The sequence below is a fragment of the Suncus etruscus genome, chromosome 20 (genome assembly GCF_024139225.1).
Source record: "Suncus etruscus isolate mSunEtr1 chromosome 20, mSunEtr1.pri.cur, whole genome shotgun sequence".
NCBI lineage: Eukaryota > Metazoa > Chordata > Mammalia > Eulipotyphla > Soricidae > Suncus > Suncus etruscus.
Window position 1 is genome coordinate 2,003,992 of NC_064867.1, and position 24,711 is coordinate 2,028,702.

A 24,711-nucleotide genomic window follows, 5' to 3' on the forward strand; every position below is an offset into this window, starting at 1 on the left:
CACTTTCTTAAATCAATGGAGGTAATCCATATTTAATCCATAAGTTGAAATTTTATTGTTTTCCTGATGGGGAGAATTCATTTCTGATTCTGTATTAGTATCAATTTCCCTAAGAACTATCCATTGTGGGGGATGTGGGTCCATTCCACACTCTCACCTTCTCCACTGTAGCATAGGGTGCGAATCTTACAGATCAACCATCTGATTCAGCTTCTGAATGGGCCATTTTAATATTATTTGATTTGTTTTGTAAGCCAATATCACCGAGTGAAACAACCAGAGGCTCTACTGGCCTAGCACCAGTAAGGGGAGGCAGAACACTAATCTAGGGGTTTAGGGCTTGATCATGAGTGATCACCGGAAATTTATTTCTAATTTTGGCTTTAAAGGCCTTTTAGAAACATTAGAAAGTGCTTCAGAGGGCCCAGAGAGATAGCACAGCGGTGTTTGCCTTGCAAGCAGCCGATCCAGGACCAAAGGTTGTTGGTTCGAATCCCGGTGTCCCATATGGTCCCCCGTGCCTGCCAGGAGTTATTCTGAGCAGCAGACAGCCAGGAGTAACCCCTGAGCATGGCCAGGTGTGGCCCAAAAAAAAAAAAAAAAAAAAAGTGCTTCAGAAACCTTTTGTGTGATGTTAGAGTATTCAACCCATGTTTTTGGCATATCACTATACAAAATGAAAAAACAAGGAAAACCACCACTAATGCAATTTGCATGAGGAAAAGCCAGGATCCTCAACCCAAACCCAAGCCATTATCATCATTTTAAACCAAATAGGCATAAGCTTAAAAACCCAGAATGGTGAAATCCACTTAAAAATTCAAGAAATTAACATCTCACCATTGTCAGCAGAGTCCCTGTTTCGGGCCCTTGTTCGGGTGCCATCTGTAAGTGAAGCCTCAGGCTCCAAAACTAGGACCTAGAGAGACACTGGTCTGGAAGCAAACACTTATGCAGGAAATAATCCAGACAGTGAAAGTGTACAAGACCAGGTTCAGGAATCCAACACTCAAACTAGGAATCCCACCTCACAAGCCTTCTGCTCCTAAGAAGAGAGGCTACCTGTTACCACTCCAAGAAGAACCCAAAGCTTTCAGCCTGAAATCCAGTGTTTCTGGAACTTTCATTAGCTTGGTTAATGACTCTTGACTCTTCCATGATTACTTGTGAAGCCGGGTTGTTTTGTGCAATGATGGCTGTGGAATGTGGGTGCAGCTGCTGGGTTGTCAGGAATTCACCATCCAGTTTCCCAAGGAGGTCTCAGAATTTTTAGCCTAAAGACTTGTGTACCCATGAGCTTCATCAGTTTGGCTCAGCATCACTTCTGAAATGAATTGTGAAGCTGTGTTCTAAGGATGCCACAAGGAGGTAACTGTGGGATGTCAAGTCATTAAATGCTCTTGTTTCAGCCTTCTGTTCTTGCTTTTCTATGTCCAATATCTTCTTAGCCCACAACTCACCAAAAATTGTAATAATAGGTTTCTTCACCCTTTTTTCTACTTTTTAAAAAATATTTCTGGCCCTATACTCTCTCCTTAGGTTGCAACTCTCTCCTCGTTATTCACTTCCAGAGAGAAAAATCCTCCAGTTCATTTCAGTGTAGAAGGGAAGCTTCCTCTGATTGGGTGGAATGGGTGTGTGTGTGTGTGTGTGTGTGTGTGTGTGTGTGTGTGTGTGTGTGTGTGTGTGTGTGTATGTGTGTGTGTATGTGTGTGTGTGTGTTTGCATTCTAGAAAGCCCAGCTACTTCCTATAAAGACTGTTAAGTTATCCTTTCTGGCATTCTTGGCACAACCTTCCCACTCTCCACTTTCAGGGGCATTTGCTATCTGTAAGTACTGAAGGCACAGTTAGAACTCCTCAGTTATATCTAAGCTTTCAGCCTTCTTGGTTCTGCTCAATTACTGCTCATCTGTCTGTTCTCCAATTTCCAGAATACTATCGTTGTGTGTATTCTCCATTATCTTAGTGAGGGTATGAGGTAATTTTAAAAAATCATTTTACAATCATTTAAGAAGTATTTCAGAATGGAATCATCTTGCAGTGGTTCAAATGGTCATATTTAATCAAAAGTGTTCCTATTTTAATGCCATTGTTTTTGGGTTTTAATTAAGTTTATTTTCAACATATCCAAAATTATGTGTTATTTCTTTGTGTACCTGAATAACTGGTCAATTATTCCCCCAGGGTATTTCCTCAGCCAAATGACATTCACATCTTCTGGAAACTTGTTAGAAATTCACAGTTGGCTATCTAAACCCATGCACAAAGGTCATTTCAAAATTGGATTAAAGACCTTGATATCAGATCTGAAACTATAAGGTATATAGAAGCAAACATAGGCAAAACACTCCATAACATTGAGACTAAAGGCATCTTCCAGGAGGAAAAACCACTTCCAAACAAGGGAAGCAGAGATAAACAAATGGTATTACATTAAACTGAGAAGTTTCTGCAATTCACAGGAAGCAGTGACTAGGGTAAAAATGTCACTCACAGCACTGATCAGATAAGGGACAAATATCTAAGATATATAAGAAACTGACAGAATTTAACAAAAAAAATCTAACCCCAACAAATAATGGGGAGAAGAAATTAACAGACATTTACTTGAAGAAAAAATGCGTATGGCCAAAAGGCACATGAAAAAATGCACATCGCTAATCATCAGGGAGATGAAAATCAAAACAAAAATTGGGTATCATTTCAGGCCACAGAGACTGGCACATATCACAAAGAACAGAACAACCTTTGCTGGTGTGGATGTGGCTAGAAAGGAGCTTTCATTCACTGATGGTGGGAATGCCATGTAGGCCAGCATTTTTGGAAAACAATATAGATATTCCTTCAAAAAACTGGACTTTGGGGCCAGATGGTAGCGCAGTGGTAGGGCATTTGCCTTGCATGTGGCTGACTTAGGATGGACCATGGTTTGATCCCCTGGTGCCCCATATGGTCCCTGGAGCCAGGAGCAATTTCTGAGCACAGAGTCAGGAGTAACCCCTGAGCATCACTGGGTGTGGCCCACAAACAAAAAATGTTGACAACAAAAACTGGACTTTGAGTTCCCATATGATCCAACAATACCACTACTAGGAATATACCCTAGTAACAAAAAAAAAAAAAACAATATAATAATGTCCTCTGCACTCCTATGTTCATAGCAGTGTTATTTACAATAGCCAGAATCTGGAAACAACCCAGATATCCAACAACAGATGAGTGACTAAAGCAACTGTGGTACATCTATACAATGGAACACTATGAATCTGTTAGAAAAAAAAATGAAGTCATGAAATTTGCTTATACATGGATGTATATGAAGACTATTATGTTGAGTGAAATTAGTCAGAGGGAAAGAGATAAGCACAGAATAGTCTCACTCATATGTGGGATTTAAGCAAAATAACAGACTATAATAATAACATCCAGAGATAATAAAGATGAGGTCTGGAAGGACCAGCCCATGATAACAAGCTTATCACAAAGAGTGGTAAGTTCGGTTGGAGAAATAACTGCAGAAACAGCTACCATGACATTGATAGAGAGAGAAATACAATGCCTGTCTTGAATACAGACAGGGCATAGGGGAGGTAGGAAATGGGGGGGAAGGGAACAATGGTGGTGGGAAAGTTGTACTGGTGAAGAGATATGTGTGCATTTTATGGCTAAAAACCAATTATGAACATGTTTGTAACCATTGTACTTAAATAAATTATATATAAAAATAAAAATTAAATTGAATTTAAAAAAAGTCACAGTTGGAGCTGGAGAGATAGTACTATAGGGCATTTACCTTGCATACAGCCTACCCATGTTGCATCCTCTGCACCACATCTGGACCCCTACCAGGAGTGATGCTGAAGCACAGAACTAGGCATCAACCCTGGGCACTGTTGGGTGTGGTTCTAAAACAACAACAACAACAACAAATGCAACAACAAAAATCAAAAATCACAACAAAACACCCAAAAATGCAGTTTATTATAGACTTACTAATCAGAAATTGGGAGTGAGGCCAGAGCCTAGATATCTGTTCTTAAAAAAAAAAAAAAAAAAAACACCTTTCAGGTACTTCTGATGCCTGTTTAAATTTGATAACAACTGCTGTGGGTGATTGATCATTCCAAAAAAATACTATCTACTTCTAATTTCAGTTTCTAATCTGTTTCTTCAAAGCTATACCCATGAAACCCATGAAGTACCTGGTTGTCTTGAGTTAATGGATCCTATAATAGGATCCATCCTTCTAAGAAAATGTTTTCTATCTACCTATCTCTCTATCTATCTCTGTGTGTGTGGTTGCTGGAGTTAGATCACACACATAGCAGTGTTGACACTCATAGCTCTGCGCTGTGTGTCACCCCAGGTAGTACAGGGGGGAACCATGTGATGTCAAAAATGGAACCAGATGTGTCACATGCCAGGTTTCACCCACTATACATTTTGGCCCTTTGAATGCATTTTTCTTTCATGGGAGGCAGATCTAGTTAATGACCACCCTCTATGACTCTCATCTCGGTTCTCTGAGGCAGAAACAAAAAAGCCTGTAGTGGTGGACAAAGAAGAGAAAGACTGGAGAGGAGGAGGAGTGTAACTCTGCCACCTCTCTAGCAATAAATAAATTGGGGCTGCCAGAATCCCTCAGTGCAGGGAGCTGGAAGAAAGTGGGTGGAACTGGTGGCATTTATGGTGCTTCATCGCCTATCTTGCCCTCTGCCTCCCCTCAGAGTCTCAGCCATGTCATCCCTCCCACCTCCAGGCCGCTCCTTGTTTCCTTTCCTTCCACTCTGGCCCTCCGAACCTGGGAAGAGAGCTGGAGTTGGGGGGAAACTGGAACTGTTCCCCCTTCCAGCTCTCTCCAGACACTCCAGAGACTCCCTTGCCGCTTTCCCTCCCAGGTATGTCTTCACTGGCATTTATACCTTTGAAGCTTTGATAAAAATACTGGCAAGAGGGTTTTGTCTAAATGAGTTCACTTACCTGCGAGATCCTTGGAACTGGCTGGATTTCAGCGTCATTACACTGGCGTAAGTATTCCTCAATGCAGTTAGCCATGTGAGTCTGTAGTATTTGGGAATGGGGTGGGGGGTTGTGGGTGTGTCCAGGTTCCTACTGGGTGATTTTCTGGATCTTAATCTGGATCCCTCGTTTGGAACAGCAGACCAACTTGCTGTGGTGTAGTTTGGGATCCGTCCTACTGCCTCAGCAAGAAACCAAAGGCTTTCAGTCTCTTCTGACAACTCCTATGTCACAGAGAGAGCTCTAATCTGCCCAAAAGCAAGTGCTGGCCCTGAGGAATTGGTGTGTGAAACCAGTTGGTCACATCACATTTGAATCGCCTATCTGTAGAAGGACCTTTAGCAACCCAGGTCATGTGCTTCTCCACAGCGCTTCTCAAGTTTCTCAAAGACTGGGATGATCAGATTAGTCTATTTGATAGGTGGATCGCATAATTAATTCTGGGCTTGTTCTAATCCCCTACCCCTGTCCCAGGGCCCCAATGTGTCCTTATTTACTCTGCACGGTTTACCAGGACCTTCTGCTTACAGGAATGTTAACTGAGTTCTGGTCTGACAGATACCTTGGTGAAGCAATAGATCTTCGTGGGATGTCGGGCCTGAGGACCTTCAGAGTTCTTAGAGCTTTAAAGACAGTGTCTGTGATACCAGGTGAGCTGCTTTCATTGGCATACTTCCTAGAATACTGGGATTTCCACAGTCTAATGAACTCATTTGGTTTTAGTAAGAGTCCTGTAAGGGCTCAATGACTGAAACTCGTCCTTATTAAAAGATATTGAAACTTGGGACCAGAGAGATAGAGCAGCGGTAAGGCGTTTGCCTTGCATGCAGAAGGACGGTGGTTCAAATCCCGGCATCCCATGTGGTCCCCCAAGCCTGCCAGGCACAATTTCTGAGCATAGAGCCAGGAGTAACCCCTGAGCAATGCTGGGTGTGACCCCCCCCCAAAAAAAGATATTGAAACTTGACATCCCAGAATTGAACAATGTAAGTTCGACTGGTAAGAAACAGAGTGTGACCCACAAGGCTAATGTCCTGACTCCTAGAAAAAATTTTAAGCCATGAACCTCCTGGTCTCACCATTCATACATGACAGAGCCATTGTTCTATTTTTTTATTGGGAATTTCAGACAACTCTACAGAAGACACTCATGCCTTCAACTGAATATGTAAAATTGGAAATAGGAAGAAAGGGAAAAGGCCAGTCACCAGAGCTTCTCAACTGGGCTTCCATGATCCATGTCACCCACAGCCCTGTGAACACATCTATGCCCAGGGGGTTGGGGAGAGGATGGTGAGGCCTACAATGCCCACTAAGAGACAACCCAACTCTTCCCCATTATGGCTTGATGAATTATCTCCACTCCTTGACCAGGGAAATCCATCCCCCTTTTGTAAAAACTAGAAGCATTTAGCATCTCACACTCTCTCTGACACTTAAGGGGAAAGCGGCAAATTTAGATCAATTGCCCAGGACAAATTTTCCCACCAAGAACTCTTCTGTGATTGGAAGTCAGTCCTTCTACACAGTGTCTCTCTCTCTCACTTGCTCAGAGCAAGGCTGCATCTGAGTCTTACTTTCAAGACCTGGCCTGCCTACATTGTACATTTCATGTCTCATGCTTCTCTGACCACTTTATGTCATGTCATAGACTCTTCCACACATACTGTTATTGCTCATCTCCCAGCCATTGATCTCACTGCTTCTTCTGTAGGAGAAACCTTGCTCCTTTCTTTGCTCATCTCATACTTGTTTCTTGGGTTCTACCAATGTGTGACCTCCTCAAGGACTCCCGGATACCTCTCTGAACACTCCATCCCACTTCAGGTTTTGGTGATTGAATGCTCCTATGAGTACCTACATGTCTAATAATGTTATGGTGTTTCTCTCCAAGGCCAGACCACATCATCACATGCCTTCATTCAATGTTCAACACAGAGACTTAAATATACAATGTTCAGTTGCTTAATTGTTCTCCAAAAAGACAAGGCAAGGTTAGATCCAAGAACATGTCCCTTTCTTCTTCCTCTGAAAGTGCTCTCCCAAAGAATGTAATTATATTTGCCATAGTAAAACACAGCCCTTCTCTGAGCCCCTATCTTAGTTTCTGGCTGTATAGGGACCTGAGATCCCTTTTTCAGTTTTTCTTTTCCTACCTTAGTGACTCTGAGTGTCTCTAGTGACTTCTCTATTGTTACATTTACTTCTAAGTCTCTATTTCTACATGTCTGTCTCTGTTTCTGTGTCACTCTCTCACACATATACATACTATGTTATGCTGCACACGTGTTAGCATCCTTAAGCAAAAACTTAATGGGTTAGATAATCCTCACTGAGAATAAGCAGGAACATGAAGTGGACAAATATGAAATATGAAAATGAAATAAATGAGACCACACAAAATGCATTGTATGGGACAAGAGACAAATTTATTTTTCAGCTGATGACATTTTTAAGCACAAGCTCTGGATTGCAGGGAAAACAAAGAGTAGGAGATCTTCCAGAGAAAGTACAATGGGGAACCAGGCCTAGAATCTACATATCAAAACGACTATCCTATAAGTGAGATAAACCCCTGCTAGAGGGCTGTGAAACAAGAGCTAGAGATGTTTTTGGTTTAGCAAAAAGCAGATTTTTCAAGAAACCAGGAGGAGAGAGACAGAGATATTTATGATGTTTATGTATTTGCCGAAAAATAGATTTTAGGGGGGACAGAAATAATTGTTTACCATCATAGAGCTAGACTCAGAAAAACAAGCTGCTGGCGCCAGGTTATACTAGAAATACGAGTCACAAATAAACTAGCCAGCAGGGAACTTTTGGCGGGCTTTGGTACTGACATTTCTTTGTAGGAAAGCTGAGGCTGGATTTCTATAGTGACCAAATAAAGAGAAAATGTAATGTCACAGCCATGTTGGAATTACAGCCAATAATCCACGTAAAGGGTCAAATGATTGATTTCTCTGAACGGGCCTTTTGGCAAATAATTCTTTGGGAGGAAGGCACTGTGTGTGCCCCCCTAAGTGTGGGGTAACAATGTTACATTCATCTCTCTGTCTCTGTTTCTCTTTCCTGTCTCCCTGTATATCTGCTTATATCTCTTTTCCTCTTTCTCTCTTTCATACACACACACAAACACACACTGAGGTTCGTGTGTTTCCAATCTCAAGTTGTCTCCTCAGACTGAGGTCAATGCAGAAAGCTAGATACTAAATCAAATATATCTCTACGTTATGTTTATTTCAGTGCTATTTACAATAACCAAGATAATCACCCAAATATCCAGTGACAGATGAGTAGGCAAAGAATAGTGATTTCTATACATAATGGCATACTATTCAACTTAAAGAAAATGGGTTGAGGGATAGATGTGGCTCAATTGTTAAGCATTTACCTTGCATGTGTGAGGATCTCAGTTCAGTCCCTCTCTACTATAAAAATGAAAATAGAAAAGATGAAATATTGCCTTTTGCTGTAATTTAGTTGGCACTAGACACTGTTATGGTAAATGAAACAAGTTATAGGGAGAAGAAACGCCTGGTTATTTCACTCATCTGTGATCTATAAACAATGAAAGGAAACAGCCAAGCACCAATGCATACATACATGTGTGCTCAGACCACAGGGCAGAGGCAACTAAGCAGGAAAGATGGCGATGGTATGGAGGGATAGGGCAGAATATAAGTGACATAAGAAGATACTTGGACTTGGAAGGGCAATAATTGTTCGCTAACAGTGTAAATAATAGAAGATAAGAAATATAGATGGAGTTAAGTCAGTGGCTTACACCTCATACAGTAGCTGGACATCATGGGGATTCAACCAGGCCTTCAGTCAAGTTGTTGCCTTCAGGAATTTATCACTCTTTAAAGGCTAAGAATGGGCTAGAGTGAAAGTACAGTGAACAGGGCATTTGCCTTGTATGTTGCCACCCAGATTTGATCCCCAGCATCCCATGGGGTTCCCCAAGCCTGCCAAGAGTAATTCCTGAGCACATATACCCTAGAGTAGCCCCTGAACACTTCCAGGTATAGTTCCAAAGCAAAAATAAGTAGGGTAATGAATGTTAGCTTTGATCTTAGTTGCTTCATATTTCTAAGGAAAGCAAGAGTCTCTTTCTGCATCCTGTGGTGCTCCAATATTCTCCTGAGGACTGGGCTTAGGCCTGAAAGTGTGTGGAATGCTCCCACTTGAGTGAAGCCAGCAGGATGGAGGGAAAAGGTGATGGACACTTGAGTTTTAGGGGTGTGTGCTGCCTCATACCCAAGGCAGCAATTCTGTCCTTTTCCCACAGGGCTGAAAGTCATTGTGGGAGCCCTCATTCACTCAGTGAGGAAACTGGCTGATGTGACAATCCTCACCGTCTTCTGCCTCAGTGTATTTGCCCTGGTGGGCCTACAGCTCTTCAAGGGCAACCTCAAGAACAACTGTCTCAAGAATTGTACAACCAATGACTCCTATGAAATACACGCTTGGAATGACTGCCATCAGGGAAAAGGTCTGCTTGAAACTGAACCTCGTCTTAGTAGATCTGTATAAATAGAGATTTTTGCTTCTTTCTCCTGAAAAAATGCTTCTCCTGCATTTTGTTTTGGGGTTCACCACTTACTGTTGCCCAATCTCCCTTTTACAAAGAAATGAGTCACACCTCCAGGATCAAATCATTTTGTTCTCTTCCCAGGAGACTCAGAACCAAAGCTAGTGCTAAGCTTTTTTTTTTCCAGATGGGAATCTTCTCCTTTCTAGGCTCCTGTGTGTGCCTGTGTGGGATACAGAGCTAAGAAAACTTGCTTTATTCTGAAGGAGGGTTATTCTAAGGAGGGTTTGTCTTCAGAGCGTAAGTCTTGAGTGAGAGAGATCAAAATCATCTGTGACTCTCATTTCATCTCATTTTCAGATTACTATTACATAAAGAATGGCACCAGTGATCCCTTACTTTGTGGCAATGGATCTGATGCAGGGTGAGTGTCCAAGTATCAATGTCTTGTAGGCTTTCTCCCTGTTGTCAGTGTGTTTTGGACAGGGACTGAGTCGAAGGTCCTGGGGAAGATGAAGAAATTAATGACACTTCCACAGTCTCAGGGCTCATGAGATAGGAGTAAAGGAGGTAGGTTTTTACCTTTTTGCCACACCCAGCTGTGCTCAGAGCCTATTCCTGGCTCTATGCTCAGGGATCGCCCCTGGTGGGCTCAAGTGATCAAACACAGGTCAGCCATGTGCAAGGTATGCAACTTACTTATCTCTCCAACTCTTGAGCTCATTTTTCTTACATAATGTTATCAAGGCTTTGTGACTTATAGCACCAGTCATTCATTAAGCTTATGATTCTGTACATTCACACTTTGGGCTGAGATTAAGCACATGTTCTCTGGCTAAGGATAAGGCTCATTCATGTATCTGCAAACAGTGGGCGTGTTGGTTGGGGACTGGCTGACCTAAGATGGCCTTAACTAAAGTGACTTACCTCTGTTCCCTTTGGTCTCTTCACCTTTCCATAGAGCAGCTTAGGCTTATTCTCGTGGCTCAATCATAGTTCCGAGAGGAAAAGTGAAAATATTTAAGGTCTCTTGAGGCCTAAGCATGAAACTGGCACATTATCACTTCTATATGTCTCTCTTGGCCAAAGCAAGTTCTGTGACCAGTCCACAAGGGGCAAGGCTTTGAGTCAAATGTTCTATGTGTAATTATAATTCCATCATATGGGTTTCATTGTCTCCACAAAGCAGGAGTATATTCTGAGTGTCAGATTCTGACTTTAGATTCTCACAGAAGGCAGGGGAGGTTGGGGAAGATGAGAAAGCATAGCCATAAAAGTGGAGGTTTTCTCTAAAGTGGGCCTAAGTTTTGGTGTCCATGTGGAAAGGTGGGTCTATTGTTTCTAGCTCCTCTATACAAAATAGAAATGGGAAATGAAGAGTTTTTAAATAATTTTTCTTGTAACCAAAGTGAATTACAACTCTTACAACAGTAATATTTAAGGTACTCCGTTTATAAACATTGACTACCAGTTCTAGAAACAATGTCTATTATTATTAAATATTAAATATTATATTAAATATTAATATTATTAAATATCTGCATATTGTGATCCAAGCCAACTATTTCTGCAAGCCACATTCAGCCTGCTAGTGGTAAGATGATGATCAGATGCATAGAGAGGCATGGTGTGGCAAGTGGATCCTGCACTATAAGCCCCTCAGGTTGGGGAAGCCCAATATGGGGACCAGAGGACAAGTCCCCAGAGGAGGCCACATGGGAATGTGGAGCTGAATGAGAACTGAGGATAAGGGTAGGAGTTCCCACATCCTAGCCTGCTATCTTGACCACAGGTACTGAGATGAGCAAAAGTCCCAAGGACAGGTCAGGAAATGTGTTCTCAGGCATCACTGTGGCTGGGACCTGGAAGGTCAAAGTTTATGAGATTTCATGCCTTGAGGAGGTGCAGGGCCTGTTTGAGTCTGTGAAGTAGGGGTGGGGATCTGTATAGAAAAAGAAAAGAAAGGAATGAGAAAGGAAAGTCCTCTCAGGTGGAGCTGCAAGGAGGGGATGGCAGGAGAGGATTCCTGCAATCTATCAGGCCTTTTTCTCCACAAATTCTCTTGGTATTTAGTTCTTTGGTCCTGTTTCTCAATCAGCGGCCACAGTGCAGTACAGTCTGTCCATGGCCAAGTTGTGGGGCTATATCTGTGGCCTCTGCCTCAGCTCCCAGAGAGAACATGTCCTTGCAGTTCAGACCAAATGAGAGAGAGAGAGAGAGAGAAAGAGAGAGAGAGAGAGAGAGAAGAGAGAGAGAGAGATGAATGGGGCTGGATGATAAGGAAAGCCAGCTCAGAGGTAATCTTATAGGTCTGAAAACCCCAAACCTTATGCTGATCTGGCACAAAAAACAGTGAGAGCTTAAACAAAAGCAGTGATGCTGTGAAGTCTGGGTGGCAGACCAGTATCAGGACTTGAAGATTTCAAGCATTCTTTTGCATAAACAATTTCTAGTCCATCCTCTTGCTATTGCGAAAGAAAGAAAGAAAGAAAGAAAGAAAGAAAGAAAGAAAGAAAGAAAGAAAGAAAGAAAGAAAGAAAGAAAGAAAGAAAGAAAGAAAGAAAGAAAGAAAGAAAGAAAGAAAGAAAGAAAGAAAGAAAGAAAGAAAGAAAGAAAGAAAGAAAGAAAGAAAGAAAGAAAGAAAGAAAGAAAGAAAGAAAGAAAGAAAGAAAGAAAGAAAGAGAAAGAAAGAAGAAAAGAAGTAAGGGAAGGAAGAAAAAGAAAGGTAGGAAGGAAGAGAGAAAGAAATAAGTAAAAAAGAAAGAAGAAAACAAAAAGAAGTATACTTTGGTGTTAGCTAGCATTGTAGGTAATGGTTTAGCTAGCTAGTTAATGAATTACCTAATTTCTTTGGGGAATAAACTAAGAGACTACTTTCAAATGTACCTTCAGATTTACTTGATTTTCAAGCAAGATTGGCTAGAGAATTGAAAATAGCTATCATCAGGCCAACATTGTGTGTTTGCTAGGACATCTGGAATTGGGAGGGACTCAAGGAAAGGACTGGTAAAAAAAAAATAATTTAAATTACTGAAGTCCCAGACAAGGCTTTACCAGTTCCTCAAACAGGCCATGCCATTGAGGTAAATGAAAGCACTCTTCATGCCCTGAGTTCAGATTTTTTCTGAAATCAACTTCCTTTTGGAGAGAGAGAGAGAGAGAGAGAGAGAGAGAGAGAGAGAGAGAGAGTGTTAGTTCACTGACCTCCATCCTAACTCAGCAGATAGTCCTATTCAACTTGGTCTGCCTCCCTGTGTCAGTTTTTATAAGCTTTTTGATGATTATATTTCTCCTCATAAATAAATATGTTGGCATCTGTGTGGTTTAGGAGCTTCTCTCTGAAGTCCAGCTTCTGGGGCTATTATAAAAAAGATTGTGAAGACGATTAAATTATAGCATTTGTAAAGCACTTAGGAGCAAGAGGCGCACAGCAAGTGCTCAGTGCATGAAAAGTGATGTCTTCATTGTTCTATCTAATTGGTCAGTGAGTATGGCTGATGAGTGTCCTTTAATAAAACAACTCTATAGGTGAGTCCAGCTGTCTCCCTTTGAAGTCTGCATTATTGAGATAAACTTTCCCTCCCTGCTGTTAGCTTGCAAATAGCTCAATACCTTGCAGCATTGTGTTGAAGCAGTCACTTGACCTTTCCTAGCTTCCCCTCTCCTTGAAACTCTGAAGTCAAACTATGAGCATCTCCATTTTATGGGCAAAAGAAATTCAAGTCTAAAGAGACCAAGAATCCAAGACCTTCCAGCTATCAAAGGAGGTTCATATCTTGAACCTGACTCCAAATTCTAGGGTCTTTTTAGCCACCTTGAGCTCCCAGTCCCCACTGAACAGTGACCTTTACACTGGATAACCTTCTCTGTTTTTGCCATAGTCAATGCCCTCCTGGCTACCTGTGCCTTAAAACTTCTAGCAACCCAGATTATAACTATACCAGCTTTGATTCCTTCTCTTGGGCCTTCCTCTCACTCTTTCGCCTCATGACACAGGATTCCTGGGAACGCCTTTACCAACAGGTATGGATATGCATGTCCTCCACATATTTGGGGGGATGCTGGAGGATCCGATGCTGGGGAAGCTTGACAATATCAGGACCCCTTGGTCCATTCTTTTCTTTTTTCTCTTGAATCTATAGACCCTGAGGGCATCTGGGAAAATCTATATGATCTTTTTTGTGATTGTTATCTTCCTGGGATCTTTCTACCTGGTCAATTTGATCTTGGCTGTGGTTACCATGGCTTATGAGGAACAGAACCAGGCAACTATAGATGAAATTGAAGCAAAGGAGAAAAAGTTCCAGGAGGCCCTTGAACTACTCCGAAAGGAGCAGGAGGTTGGTGCGGGAGTGGGGGTGCTGTGATGTTGATAGCCAGCTGTGTTTCATGGTCTGGATCACTTAGGTTAAGCCTGTTATTTTAGGAAACTGTAATTTCCTGTTAATATTAATAGTAAGTTAGGCTTTCTAAAAATTAACCTGAATGAAACTGTGTGCCTGATCTTTAGTGGTATGGGTAGTCCTAAAAAGAGAGTATATAGGGAAAAGAATTGGTCAGGGTAAAACCAAACAAAGCAAATGACCCACTTAGAGATGACCTTTATCGTGCCTTCATGGGGAGCTCTGGGACCTGACTTGTGCGGTAGAGTTAGAGCTATCTTGATGCAAGAGAAGTGTATTTTTGTGCCCCATCTATCCTAGAGGCACCAAGGAAGTTTTCTGAAGACACCGTAACTATGTTCCATTAGCAGGTAGCAATGAGGTCTGAGCTGGGAAATTAAGCTTAGAGGGACCATGACTGAGTGTACTACATGTGGATAAATGGGAAGTGACTTAGATTTAGCTCTTCCTGCCATGCCTCAATCTCACACCCAGATTCTAGCCCTAATTATCTTCATTTCAGTTCACAACAGACATGTCTTGTAATACATTCATTCCAGTTGGCTTAAGAAGTTGTTGGCCACAGCTGCTGTTATCTTTCTCCAGGTGCTGGAAGCACTAGGAGTGGACACAAGCTCTCTCCACTCCTACAGTGGGTCTCCTCCAGCTTTCAAAACTTCCAGTGGGCGGATGCACAGAATGAAGTCAAAGATGTCAGAGGGCTCCACAGAGGACAACAAATCTCCTCAATCTGAGCCCTACAACCAGCACCAGAAGGTAAGGAGCTCAGCTGCACTGACCATCGTCTCTGTCTTTGCAGCTGTCACAGACAAGAGGTGGAAATGGGTTGGGATTTAGCAGAAAGTTAGCTGGAAGATAGTGATGAGGAGGATGTTTCACTTGATCAGAATCTTCCCCTGCTGGAAACCTGGCATAGTTTAAGAGTGTTTTGAATGGGGAAAAGAGAAGATCATAAAGACTTTTATACTGAGAGACTGAAGGAGGTGTGTTTGACAAGACTGGAGCAGTTGAAAGTGGAGGAAGGAGGAATCATCAGAATTTGGACGACTAGATGGGTGCATTAATTGTAGGCAGGTCCTCTGGTTTGTAGGAAAACTCTAAGAGGATATGTTGACCTTGAGGTGTTTGTTGACATTTAAGATTAGGTTTTTTATTTTCTGAAGCAAATCAGGAGCCTGGGAGGTGTTCCTGTCCATGGTACTGAAGTTTTTAACCTGCTTTCCCCAGACTTCATGCCTTGAGTCTCAGCAGCTCTTGTTCCTTGACACAGACAGAATAGTTCTGCTCCCATCTCTGTGACACAGTGCAGCCTAGGAATAATTTCAGAATTTATGTCAAACATGATGGCAAATATTCTCTCTTCCGTAACATTTTACTGCCCATTCTAATATTTCTTATGTTCCTTAACTTTCTTTCTACATCTCTCTCTTTTGAAAGTTTGGAAATAAAACCCTTTCTCAGTAAATTCCCTCCTCACAGGTCTGAGAAATAGTAACCAATGGAAGACAGTAGCTCTCACATAAACAATATGGGAGGGGAGATTAACTTGGCTATTTTTCAGGCCTCCACCCCTCTTCCTTTAATCTCTTTACCTGTGTTCACCTGAAGAATATTCTACTTTGGGGGATACCAACCCTACAGCCCAGCCACATGTATGCATATATGTATATATATATTTAATATATATATGTATACACAGTCATTCTCACAAGTATCCCAAAATCACTGGGTCCCACATCTTGCTATTTATCAGCAGCTGGTATTTTCTCTTTCTTGTTCTGCCTCCTTTAAACAGTACCTGGCACAGGGCATAGTTTAAAAAATCTTTCCGAAAGGATTTTCCCTGGGCTTCCAAAGTCACTGAATAGGATCAAACACAGCTTCCCTGGAAAAACACACAACATCCTGAATTGACCTTCAATTTCTCCTCCTACTCCAGTCAGTCCTCCATGGATTAGCATCTGAGTGTTTGGTGTGTGTGTGTGTGTGTGTGTGTGTGTGTGTGTGTGTGTGTGTGTGTACTTGTCTCTCTGGCAGTAGTTACTTTCAAGAGGAAATTAAAAGAAGCTAGGTATTATTGCTTCAATACTTCTAGGTGTTAAACATAAAAAAAGATGACTAAACTTTGGCCCCTTTCCAGAGACTTTGATTTGAGCCGAGGAGGCAGATATAAAACACCTGGTAAGGAATGTGTTAGAAACACATACATGGTGTTTGAAGACTAGAGGAAATATCTATTCTTCGTTGATAGAATGACTTCATGAAAGAAATTATGATTAAAATGAGTAATGGTTGTTGGCATTCCTTCAGTAATTGAGGGCTTCAAGGGGATGAGCAAGAGTATTTTTCTAGGCATAAGGAATAGCAGATAGATGGCATTTGGGAAGTTTTCTAATGCTGACTGCTTGCAGTCTATCCAAGAAGACAACTGCAACCTCTTTTTTAGAGATGATCATGTGGCAAATATGACATATGAAATCACTTTCATTACAGTAGTCCAGCTCTAAGTTGCATGTGGGAAATCCAAGAAGGCAGGATTTTCAGAGGACCTGTAAGAAATTAATTGTCCTGCTGGAAGGATATGCCCTAAATCTAGTTCTTAGATTAAGAGGTAATTTTCCACCAGTTATTAAATTTTATTCTTAAATACTTGTTTGTTACTGAAGAGAAACTGTCCAAGGAACTGATTTTTTCTTAATTTCTTCTTTGATTTTCTTCATGAGTTCTTAGGTACAAATGATTTAGTCAGCCTAGTTTAAAAAGGGCTTACCAATCCTACTCTTTTGATTCCATAATTGGAAAAGTTTATTGATTTTTATGAGTTGAAAGCATATCAAGTACCTTTTGTAATGTGAAGATTGCAGGAACGGACTACAAACTATCAAGAGAGAAAACTTTTTTTTCAAGTAGCCCCAATTTTATGTGGGATAACAAGATATATAACAAAGTTGTCTCGAGAGTTTCAGGAGGAAGAACATATAAGCTTACAACATGCATTCGTGTATATATTTCTTTACCTGTCATCGTCTAATCATTTCTTTCTTTGCTTTTTGTAATAATGTCTTTATTTAAACACTGTGATTCCAAACATGATTGTAGTTGGGTTTCAGTCATAAAAAAGAACACCCCCTTCACCAGAGCAACCTTCCCATCACCATGCCCCATCTCCTCTCTCCCTACCCCCCCCCCCCGCCTCTCTGGGAATTATTTAAATGTCTTTTATTTTTCTTAAAACTCATAGAGGAATAAGACTTTTCTGTGTCTTAAAAAGAACTTTTGTTTTGTGATAAAGTGCAATGTTTCTCAGCCCCTTTCCATCTACGGTTCCTTTCTACCTTGTTTCCTTCCTGTAGCTTCCTAGTTTTCCTCCAGTCTTATTGTGTGATCCCTCCATTTATGGAATTTTTACTTGTGGTCCACTTATACTATTCTGGGGGAATTTAGGGGTCATATAGCCTCTGGTTGAGAAGTTGTATGATAGAGGATAAGTAAGGGTGTTCTAATAAAATAGTGTCAAGGGGTATTAAGAGAAAGACAAATTCTCAGAAGTTTGAGCAGCGTTCTGCAAAAAAAAATCCATATTTTGGTTTGCTAAATAATCTGAAAGCAGATTACCTATGGTCAGGTTCCCTTGAATGCTGAGGACACTAGTCCAGCAACACTGTAACTCTACAGAGACTGGAATTATGAACTAGCTTATTTCTCTGGCAACTGTAAGACACACAATTTCCTCAGAGGATGATTTTGATGGGAAATCTATATTGATTTGGAGATATTATTCTTCCAGGAAATTAGGCTGCAACTCTCTTTAATCTCCCCATTGTTGACTATATGAAGTTTTCTCCAGGGATCATGGAAGCCCGTTATTCTATAAAGCCTTTGTCTCCTCTCCTCCTTCACAAAACAAGTTCTCTGATGAGAGATCTGATGAGCAACAGAACTAAGTGCATGTTTCATTTAACAACCACTTACCAAGCATCACCCAGTGCTTGTGTCTTCAGTAGTGTCTTTTTAGGCCACTGCATTGCATGTGGAGCTCTGTCTAGATATCTCTGCAGCTCTGTGACAGAGGCTGGTAAACAACTGACCCATTCAGATAAGAAGATTGTCCTCTAGCATGTCCTTTGTCATAATCACCTGTTTTCTGATCTTAAAGACCCTTTATCTTTCTTTTCTTCTGGCCCTTTTTTAGGGTAAGTCAAGAAAACTCTTTTAAAAATACAATCTCTTCCTGTTCTCTACTCATATCTACCTAGAATGCTTCTTACTTAGACCTATGGTTTGAATTTGCTATGGGAAGGTGGTAAGAATTAAGTGCAGGGAAAGGGGAGAGGGTGGAAGAATGTCTTACGTCCCTCATAGGACAAGCTTTTAACTGTCTTCTTTTCTGCCATTCTGGGGGCAACACCCAGTCTTTTCTAGGCCTCACCTCTGGGAGACGCCGAGCTAGTCATGGCAGTGTGTTCCATTTCCGGGTCCCTGGACGAGATGTCTCATTTCCTGATGGGACCACAGATGAAGGAGTCCTGTCAGGAGATCAAGAAAGTAATCGGGGATCCCTACTGCTGGGTGGAAGTGTCAGTCAACAAGGTCCTCTCCCTAGGAGCCCACTGCCTGAAGCCCCCAACCGTGGGTCTGGACTTGGAGAAGATGGACAAACCACACTGCTAGCCAGTGAGACTGTAGCACCAGCCAGTGGCACCATTGATATCTCAGTAAGTTTGTGATCATTCCAGACTACGTAGGCTTCCCTGCAGCTCAGGAAGCCTAGATTCACCATCAATATCTTTCTGCCCACTACCTCTTATCCGAGTCTCACTTTACAGACAGGCAAGTAGGGGTATGTATGTCTGTGTGTCTGTGTAATGATTGGGTTTACCTGGTTTCTGGTTTGATCTGCAAAACATCCATAGAGATTATTTCCAGGTGACTATATATTTCTCCTTGCTGCTTTTCTGTCCAAACTGTCACAGTATTAGAGATAAACCTACTTGTTTCATAAATGAGTAGGAGAAAAGAATTAGAAGAGTCTTCTCTTCCTACTGGAGATCTATGAAAACTCTATTGTAGGCACATGGAATCCACACAAATCTGAGGAGGCATCCGAACAAATGTTAGCAGAAGCAGTTTCCCTTGCCTGACTCAGAACAGCTTTAACTCACCCAAATATACAAATTAGGCAAGAGTGACTAACGAGCTTAATAGAGTAATCACATAGTGTAACACAGACTAGGGCGTCTCATGGAATCAGGAGCTGAGATTCTATTTGATCTCTCTCTCCAATTTCAGTAATGAAGCATCTAGTGTGTTTTATTTTCCCCTCTTAGGCTAGACAGAACACAGAGTAATTCTCAAACAGACTGGTCGGGATATGTTAGATGGTTCTGTTGAACCAGAGCCATATTCCAGTTACCTTATTGCTCCCTCTTATTGGACCCATGTGTTTCTGGGTTCCAGCAGAAAGTAGGTGGTCGCCTCAAAGGCAAATTGAGAGTTTAAAGTATTTAGAGGTGGGTTTAGTGAGCTCCAGGATATAAGGGACAGAGACACATAGAAATTAATGGGAAGTTCTGAGTCCCTTCAAGGCCCAAGGAAAGGGCCAGAAACAGAGCCCAGAAAGAGCCACCTCTGGACACAAGAGGTGACATGGCAGAACTTGTGATCTTTGGTGGAATATCCTAGCTGAATTGCAGATAGGAGATACCTCATGCTCCTTCCTCCCAGACTGATAGCCTGTATGTCCGGGCAGTCCTATCCCACCTGAGGGTAAGGGTGATGCAGTTTGTATAAATCACCTCTCTGGACACAAAGCTGGTCATAAAATAAAGAGATTATGTCTTTAATGACCAAAAGTGTTGCCAATCTTGAATCCAACTGTCAAAACCAACCTTCAGAGCTTTCCCATGCTAAGAAATACCTTTGTTAAGAGGCCAAGGGGATGTGGCTCAGTGGTAAGGCACATGCCCGCATGGCTTAGGTTCTAGGTTTAATCTCTGAAGCTGCAGATAGAAAAAAAAGTGCTTTAAGGTACTTAGTTTTACGTGTGGTGTATTTGATTCAATCATTGGCATTGCATATAGTCTCTCAACATTGCCATGAATGACTGAATGACCCCTGAGCACAGAGCCAGGAGAATAGAGCATATAGCACACTGTTGTGTGTTATGGGGGGAAGGAAGGAAGTAAAGAAGGAAGGAAGGAAGGAAGGAAAGAAGGAAGGAAGGAAGGAAGGAAGGAAGGAAGGAAGGAAGGAAGGAAGGAAGGAAGGAAGGAGGAAGGAAGGAGGAAGGAAGGAAGGAGGGAGGAAGGAAGGAAGGAAGGAAGGAAGGAAGGAAGGAAGGAAGGAAGGAAGGAAGGAAGGAAGGAAGGAAGGAAGGAAGGAAGGAAGGAAGGAATGACACACCTTGGTGAAGTTAGAAGGGGGAAAGGTAGGAGAGATCCAAGTTTATAAGAAGGGAGGCTTAGAAAAGCCACTGTAGAAGAGAAATTCTGTGTGTAAAACAGCTGTACTCCCTGAAGAAGTCTCTAAAAGCTACCCAAAATCCCCACCTCCCTGTTTTCAAATCTCAGGGACACTTGAAACAGTCTTTCAGCGCCTACTAGACCCCATTATTCTTGACTTCACTGGGCCCTATCTGAGGGCAGGAATGAGAAGTCCTGGGTTGGCTCAACTTACTTCTTTCCTGAAAACTGGGACTCGGACTGGCCTCCTATCCTGTACTCCAGTGATGTGAATGAGCTTGCACTCAAGTCCAGGCTGCAGTTTTGTTTCTCCAAGCACCAAACATTAGAGGCTCAGGGCAGTATCCCTGGGCATCCAGGAGGCTGAGTGATGGCTGCACTCTGGCAGACTGACTTAACTCTCTTCATGACCTACAGGCCACAGATGCTGGACAGAAGACCTTCCTGTCTGCAGAATACTTAAATGAGCCTTTCCGTGTGAAAAGAGCCATGAGCGTGGTCAGCATCATGACCTCCGTCCTTGAGGGTACGTTCCATGCCTTTATAGGTCAGTCCATGCTGTGAACCACAGAAGGAAACCCCAACTCTGAATTCAAGGATCCACTCATTTTGTGTCTTAAGACCCTTAATATTCCTTCTTGTGCCATGAATCTCTGTAAGCCTTTTTTCACTACATGGAGTTTTATGTGGAACATTTTATATTTAGGTTTATTTTGGGAGGAGGGTGGAGACATGGCCAGTGGTGCTCAGGGGTTACTCATGACTCTGTACTCAGGAATCACACTTGGTGGACTTGGAGCATCGTATGAGGTGTTGAGGATCAAATCTGTGTTGGTTGGTTGCGTGCATGGAAATGCCCTATCTGCTGTACTATGTGAATTCTTTTTCAGAAACAACAGAATTTGAGTGTTCTGGAGGAACTAGAAGGAATGAAATGCCCTTAGTTAATTTCTTGTTCAAATGAACATCTGCTCTCAATGAACTTTTCAAGCTATGTATTCAAAAAAGCCCTTATGCAGGGCTTGCTGAATTTCAAGCTAATACTTGGTGTGTAAGAGTCTTTCATTTTTCCAATATAGTAAAAATACATATTACAATATGTATTCCAATGTGCCTGTGACTATTACTTTCCTTTCACAGTTATAACTTAATTTCTTTCTTCATCTCCCATGACACTGGGCATTAGGAGACAATTTAAGTAAATTAACCAGTCAATTTAACTAAATTCTTGTTAATTCTGAATTCTAGCAATCAAGTGGGAATTCAATGATTCTTCCAAGGAGGTATCTAAGTTGTAGGGGTCAGCCATGCCCAGTATGGGAGACAAAAGGGCATTGGTCTTCTGACCTGAAAGCTTGGCTGGTTGCTCCCCACCGGAGAAGACCCCAGATATTTATCAACCCAGGCCATAATTAATTTTGTCTGGGTCAGAGAGATAGTACAATAGGTAGATGGATGACTTGCACACAGCTGACCCAGGTTTTATTATCAGGAGTATATATGGTTCCCCCGGGCACTGCCAGGAGTGACCCCTAAGTACAAGGCAGTAGTAAGCTCTGGGTTTATAAATGGTGGCACCTGAGAAGGGGCTCTGTGTTCTCACTTTTTTCCCTGGGCTGAACCCTAATATTTAGGGTTTGGCAGGGCAACAGGGATTAGTAGACAATATTAATGCACATAAAAAGTTTTTGAAATATAGAAACAGAGACAACATCTGCCTTTCTAGAAAAAGCTACTCTCTTAGAGAGAGTTCCAAAAACCTATTTGAATCCAGAAATTATAGGGCAGAGCTGATGGACAAAGTGACTGGGAAGAAAAGACCGAGACAACTCTGAGTGTGCCCAGTCTCTACAAAATATAAGAGAAAACCCTCCGCCCTCCATATTACAGCACTAGAAAACTGGTGAATGACATGGAGCAGACATTCAATAGCTAGCTTAAGATCAATGAAGAATGAGTATGATACACAACAATAAGTTGGGGAATGGAGGTATAGTATAGAGCAGTGGTCCTCAAACTATGGCCCGTGGGCCACATATTGTATTTGTATCTGTTTTGTTTCTTCATTGCAAAATAAGATATATGCAGTGTGCATAAGAATTTTTTCATAAGTTTTGTTTTTACTATAGTCAGACCCTCCAATGGTCTGAGGGACAGTGAACTGGCCCCCTGTTTAAAAAGTTTGAGGATCCTGGTATAGAGAGTAAGTCACTGACCTTACATAAATTCAACCTCAGCTCAATCCCCAGTCCCATCAGGAGTAATTCCCAAGAACAGAGCCAAGAGTAAACTCTGAGTATATCTGAGTGTGACCTAACACCTCCCAAGGTAGAGGGTGATGATTAAGAAGAAAAAAAAGAGAGAGAAAATTGTAACTTTTTCAGGGAAACCTGGGTAAAGATGATAGCAAGTTAAGTCAAAGTGGTGGGAGTTACTAAACAGAAGATTCTTGGACTTAAGGTCTTCTATGGGAGGGGGAGGGAAGAGTTTACCCACACAACAACACATGTTTTGAATGCTGAAATTATTAGAAGTGTGGTAATATTGTCAAAGTTTACCCATTTAGAAGTAATAGTTCCTTGAGAAAGTTTGAGCCACACCAATAAGAACTTGGTGATTCACTGAGCTCTATGAACCACCATGCTGAACATATGCAAACTAAACCTTGATACTTGTCAAGTTCAGAAGATGAGAAGTAGAAGCACAGCAGTGAACACTCTTGCTGAGTAGGAGAGAAGGACATGGAACAAGTTAGAACCCGAGGGCTTAAAGGAGAAATGCCAAGAGCATTCACTAGGAAGGCCACAAGATGATCTGGGCTACATGGATTTCAGATGTCCTTCAAAACATGTAGGTAGAGATGTTCCCAAGGAAATTGGCTTTGTAATCAGTGGCTCCTGAACAAAGCTGACCTTGAGAGCCAATATTTAAATTCTTTATAATCCACAGATATGATTTTGAAGCAGTGCAAGTGAGTATAATGACATAGAGGGATCAGTGAGAAGAGAAAATGGCTTGGTGCTGGGTTCTGAGAAACTGCAACGTGTCATGAAGAAATCCAGGAATAGAGCTTCCAGAAGGATACCTGACAGGGCCATGAGTCTACCTGCCCTTGGAAAGACCAGGCAAAAACTAAGTAGTAAAGGGGAGATGAGGAAATAATCCAAGGGCCTTGGCCATATGCAAGACTTATGTAATCTGAGCCAGAGAAGGCTGGCAGAGAGGAAGAAGGCAGAAGCCATACTGGATCAGGGAGAAAGAGTTAACAGTGAACAAATGGAGAAAACCTGTAACAATGCTTAGACTTCTAGACGTCTAGAGACAGTTTCCTGTGGGAAGAGATAATAAAATTATGTTAGGAGGTAGAGGGAGGGGTGTGTGTGTGTGAGAGAGAGAGGGGGGGGGAGGAGAGAGTTTTGTTTGAGGGGTTGTTTTTTGTTTTAGCAGGTTTAGCAAAATGCTAATGGAAGAGTGTGAGAATAGGAGTGTGAGCCTAAAGGAAAGAGACTTCTTTTGCACATAACTTATGATTTAAGTTTACAGATGTCTCTGTATTTTGATCAAAAATAGGATGTACAATTCTGTTTCTAATCTCCAATGTTTTGGGCAGGTTCTAGAAATAGCCAGGCAGCCTCACAGCCTTACTTCTTACTTTCCCTGTTGTGACATAGAATCTTGATCTAACTTTTATAGGATATTTTTTCTTTTTTTTGACACGATTGATATTGACTGCAGGCTCACACAGGTGAGGCATAGGCTTTATGGCTAAACTATATCCCTAGACTTCTTTTTTACTTTCATCTTGAACATTTTCATTATACAGAATTATAAAGACACAAAAGGGCATTTTCTAAATGAGATATAAATAGCCCTCTTTCTAGACAAGCCTCCTTTCCAGAAGTGGTATACAAACCAGTTTTCTAGTAGGAAGAATATTTCTGTATTCTTCCAGAAATATTGTTATGTTCAGTCAAACATATATAGCATGTTTTTCATTACAGGTTGTAAGACTTAGCAGATATTGCTTTGTACCTCGGTGTGTACAATTAATATATTTTGAAGATCATTCTAAATAACATTACTCTTTTCAATAATTATTAGAATTTATTGTAGCACGATTTATGTAACCATTTCCTTTTTGGTGGAAGTAAATTCTGCAATTAGTAAGTAGAACACTTTGTATATGTGTGGGTCTCTTTGTAGAATCTTGAAAAAATTTGTTTAGTCAAAGGGGATATCCATTTTGAATTTTAAAATGTGATGGATGCCAGACCAGAGAGTTAGAGCAG

The 24,711-nt window shown here is 41.5% G+C and overlaps 1 protein-coding gene across 3 annotated transcripts in view; it reads left to right on the top strand.

Annotated features, from left to right (window-relative positions):
• Positions 1-24,711, top strand: part of SCN10A (sodium voltage-gated channel alpha subunit 10) — a 98,759-nt gene that overhangs the window by 26,559 nt on the left and 47,489 nt on the right. For 2 of the 3 annotated variants that reach the window (XM_049766375.1, XM_049766376.1), the window contains exons 4-12: positions 4,901-5,029; positions 5,580-5,671; positions 9,316-9,519; positions 9,919-9,982; positions 13,440-13,581; positions 13,701-13,898; positions 14,547-14,717; positions 18,374-18,676; positions 20,840-20,948. In XM_049766375.1, the coding sequence (XP_049622332.1) occupies positions 4,901-5,029; positions 5,580-5,671; positions 9,316-9,519; positions 9,919-9,982; positions 13,440-13,581; positions 13,701-13,898; positions 14,547-14,717; positions 18,374-18,676; positions 20,840-20,948 (1,412 nt within the window). The remainder of the gene's footprint in view (positions 1-4,900; positions 5,030-5,579; positions 5,672-9,315; positions 9,520-9,918; positions 9,983-13,439; positions 13,582-13,700; positions 13,899-14,546; positions 14,718-18,373; positions 18,677-20,839; positions 20,949-24,711) is intronic. The other variant, XM_049766377.1, reaches the window with a different exon arrangement.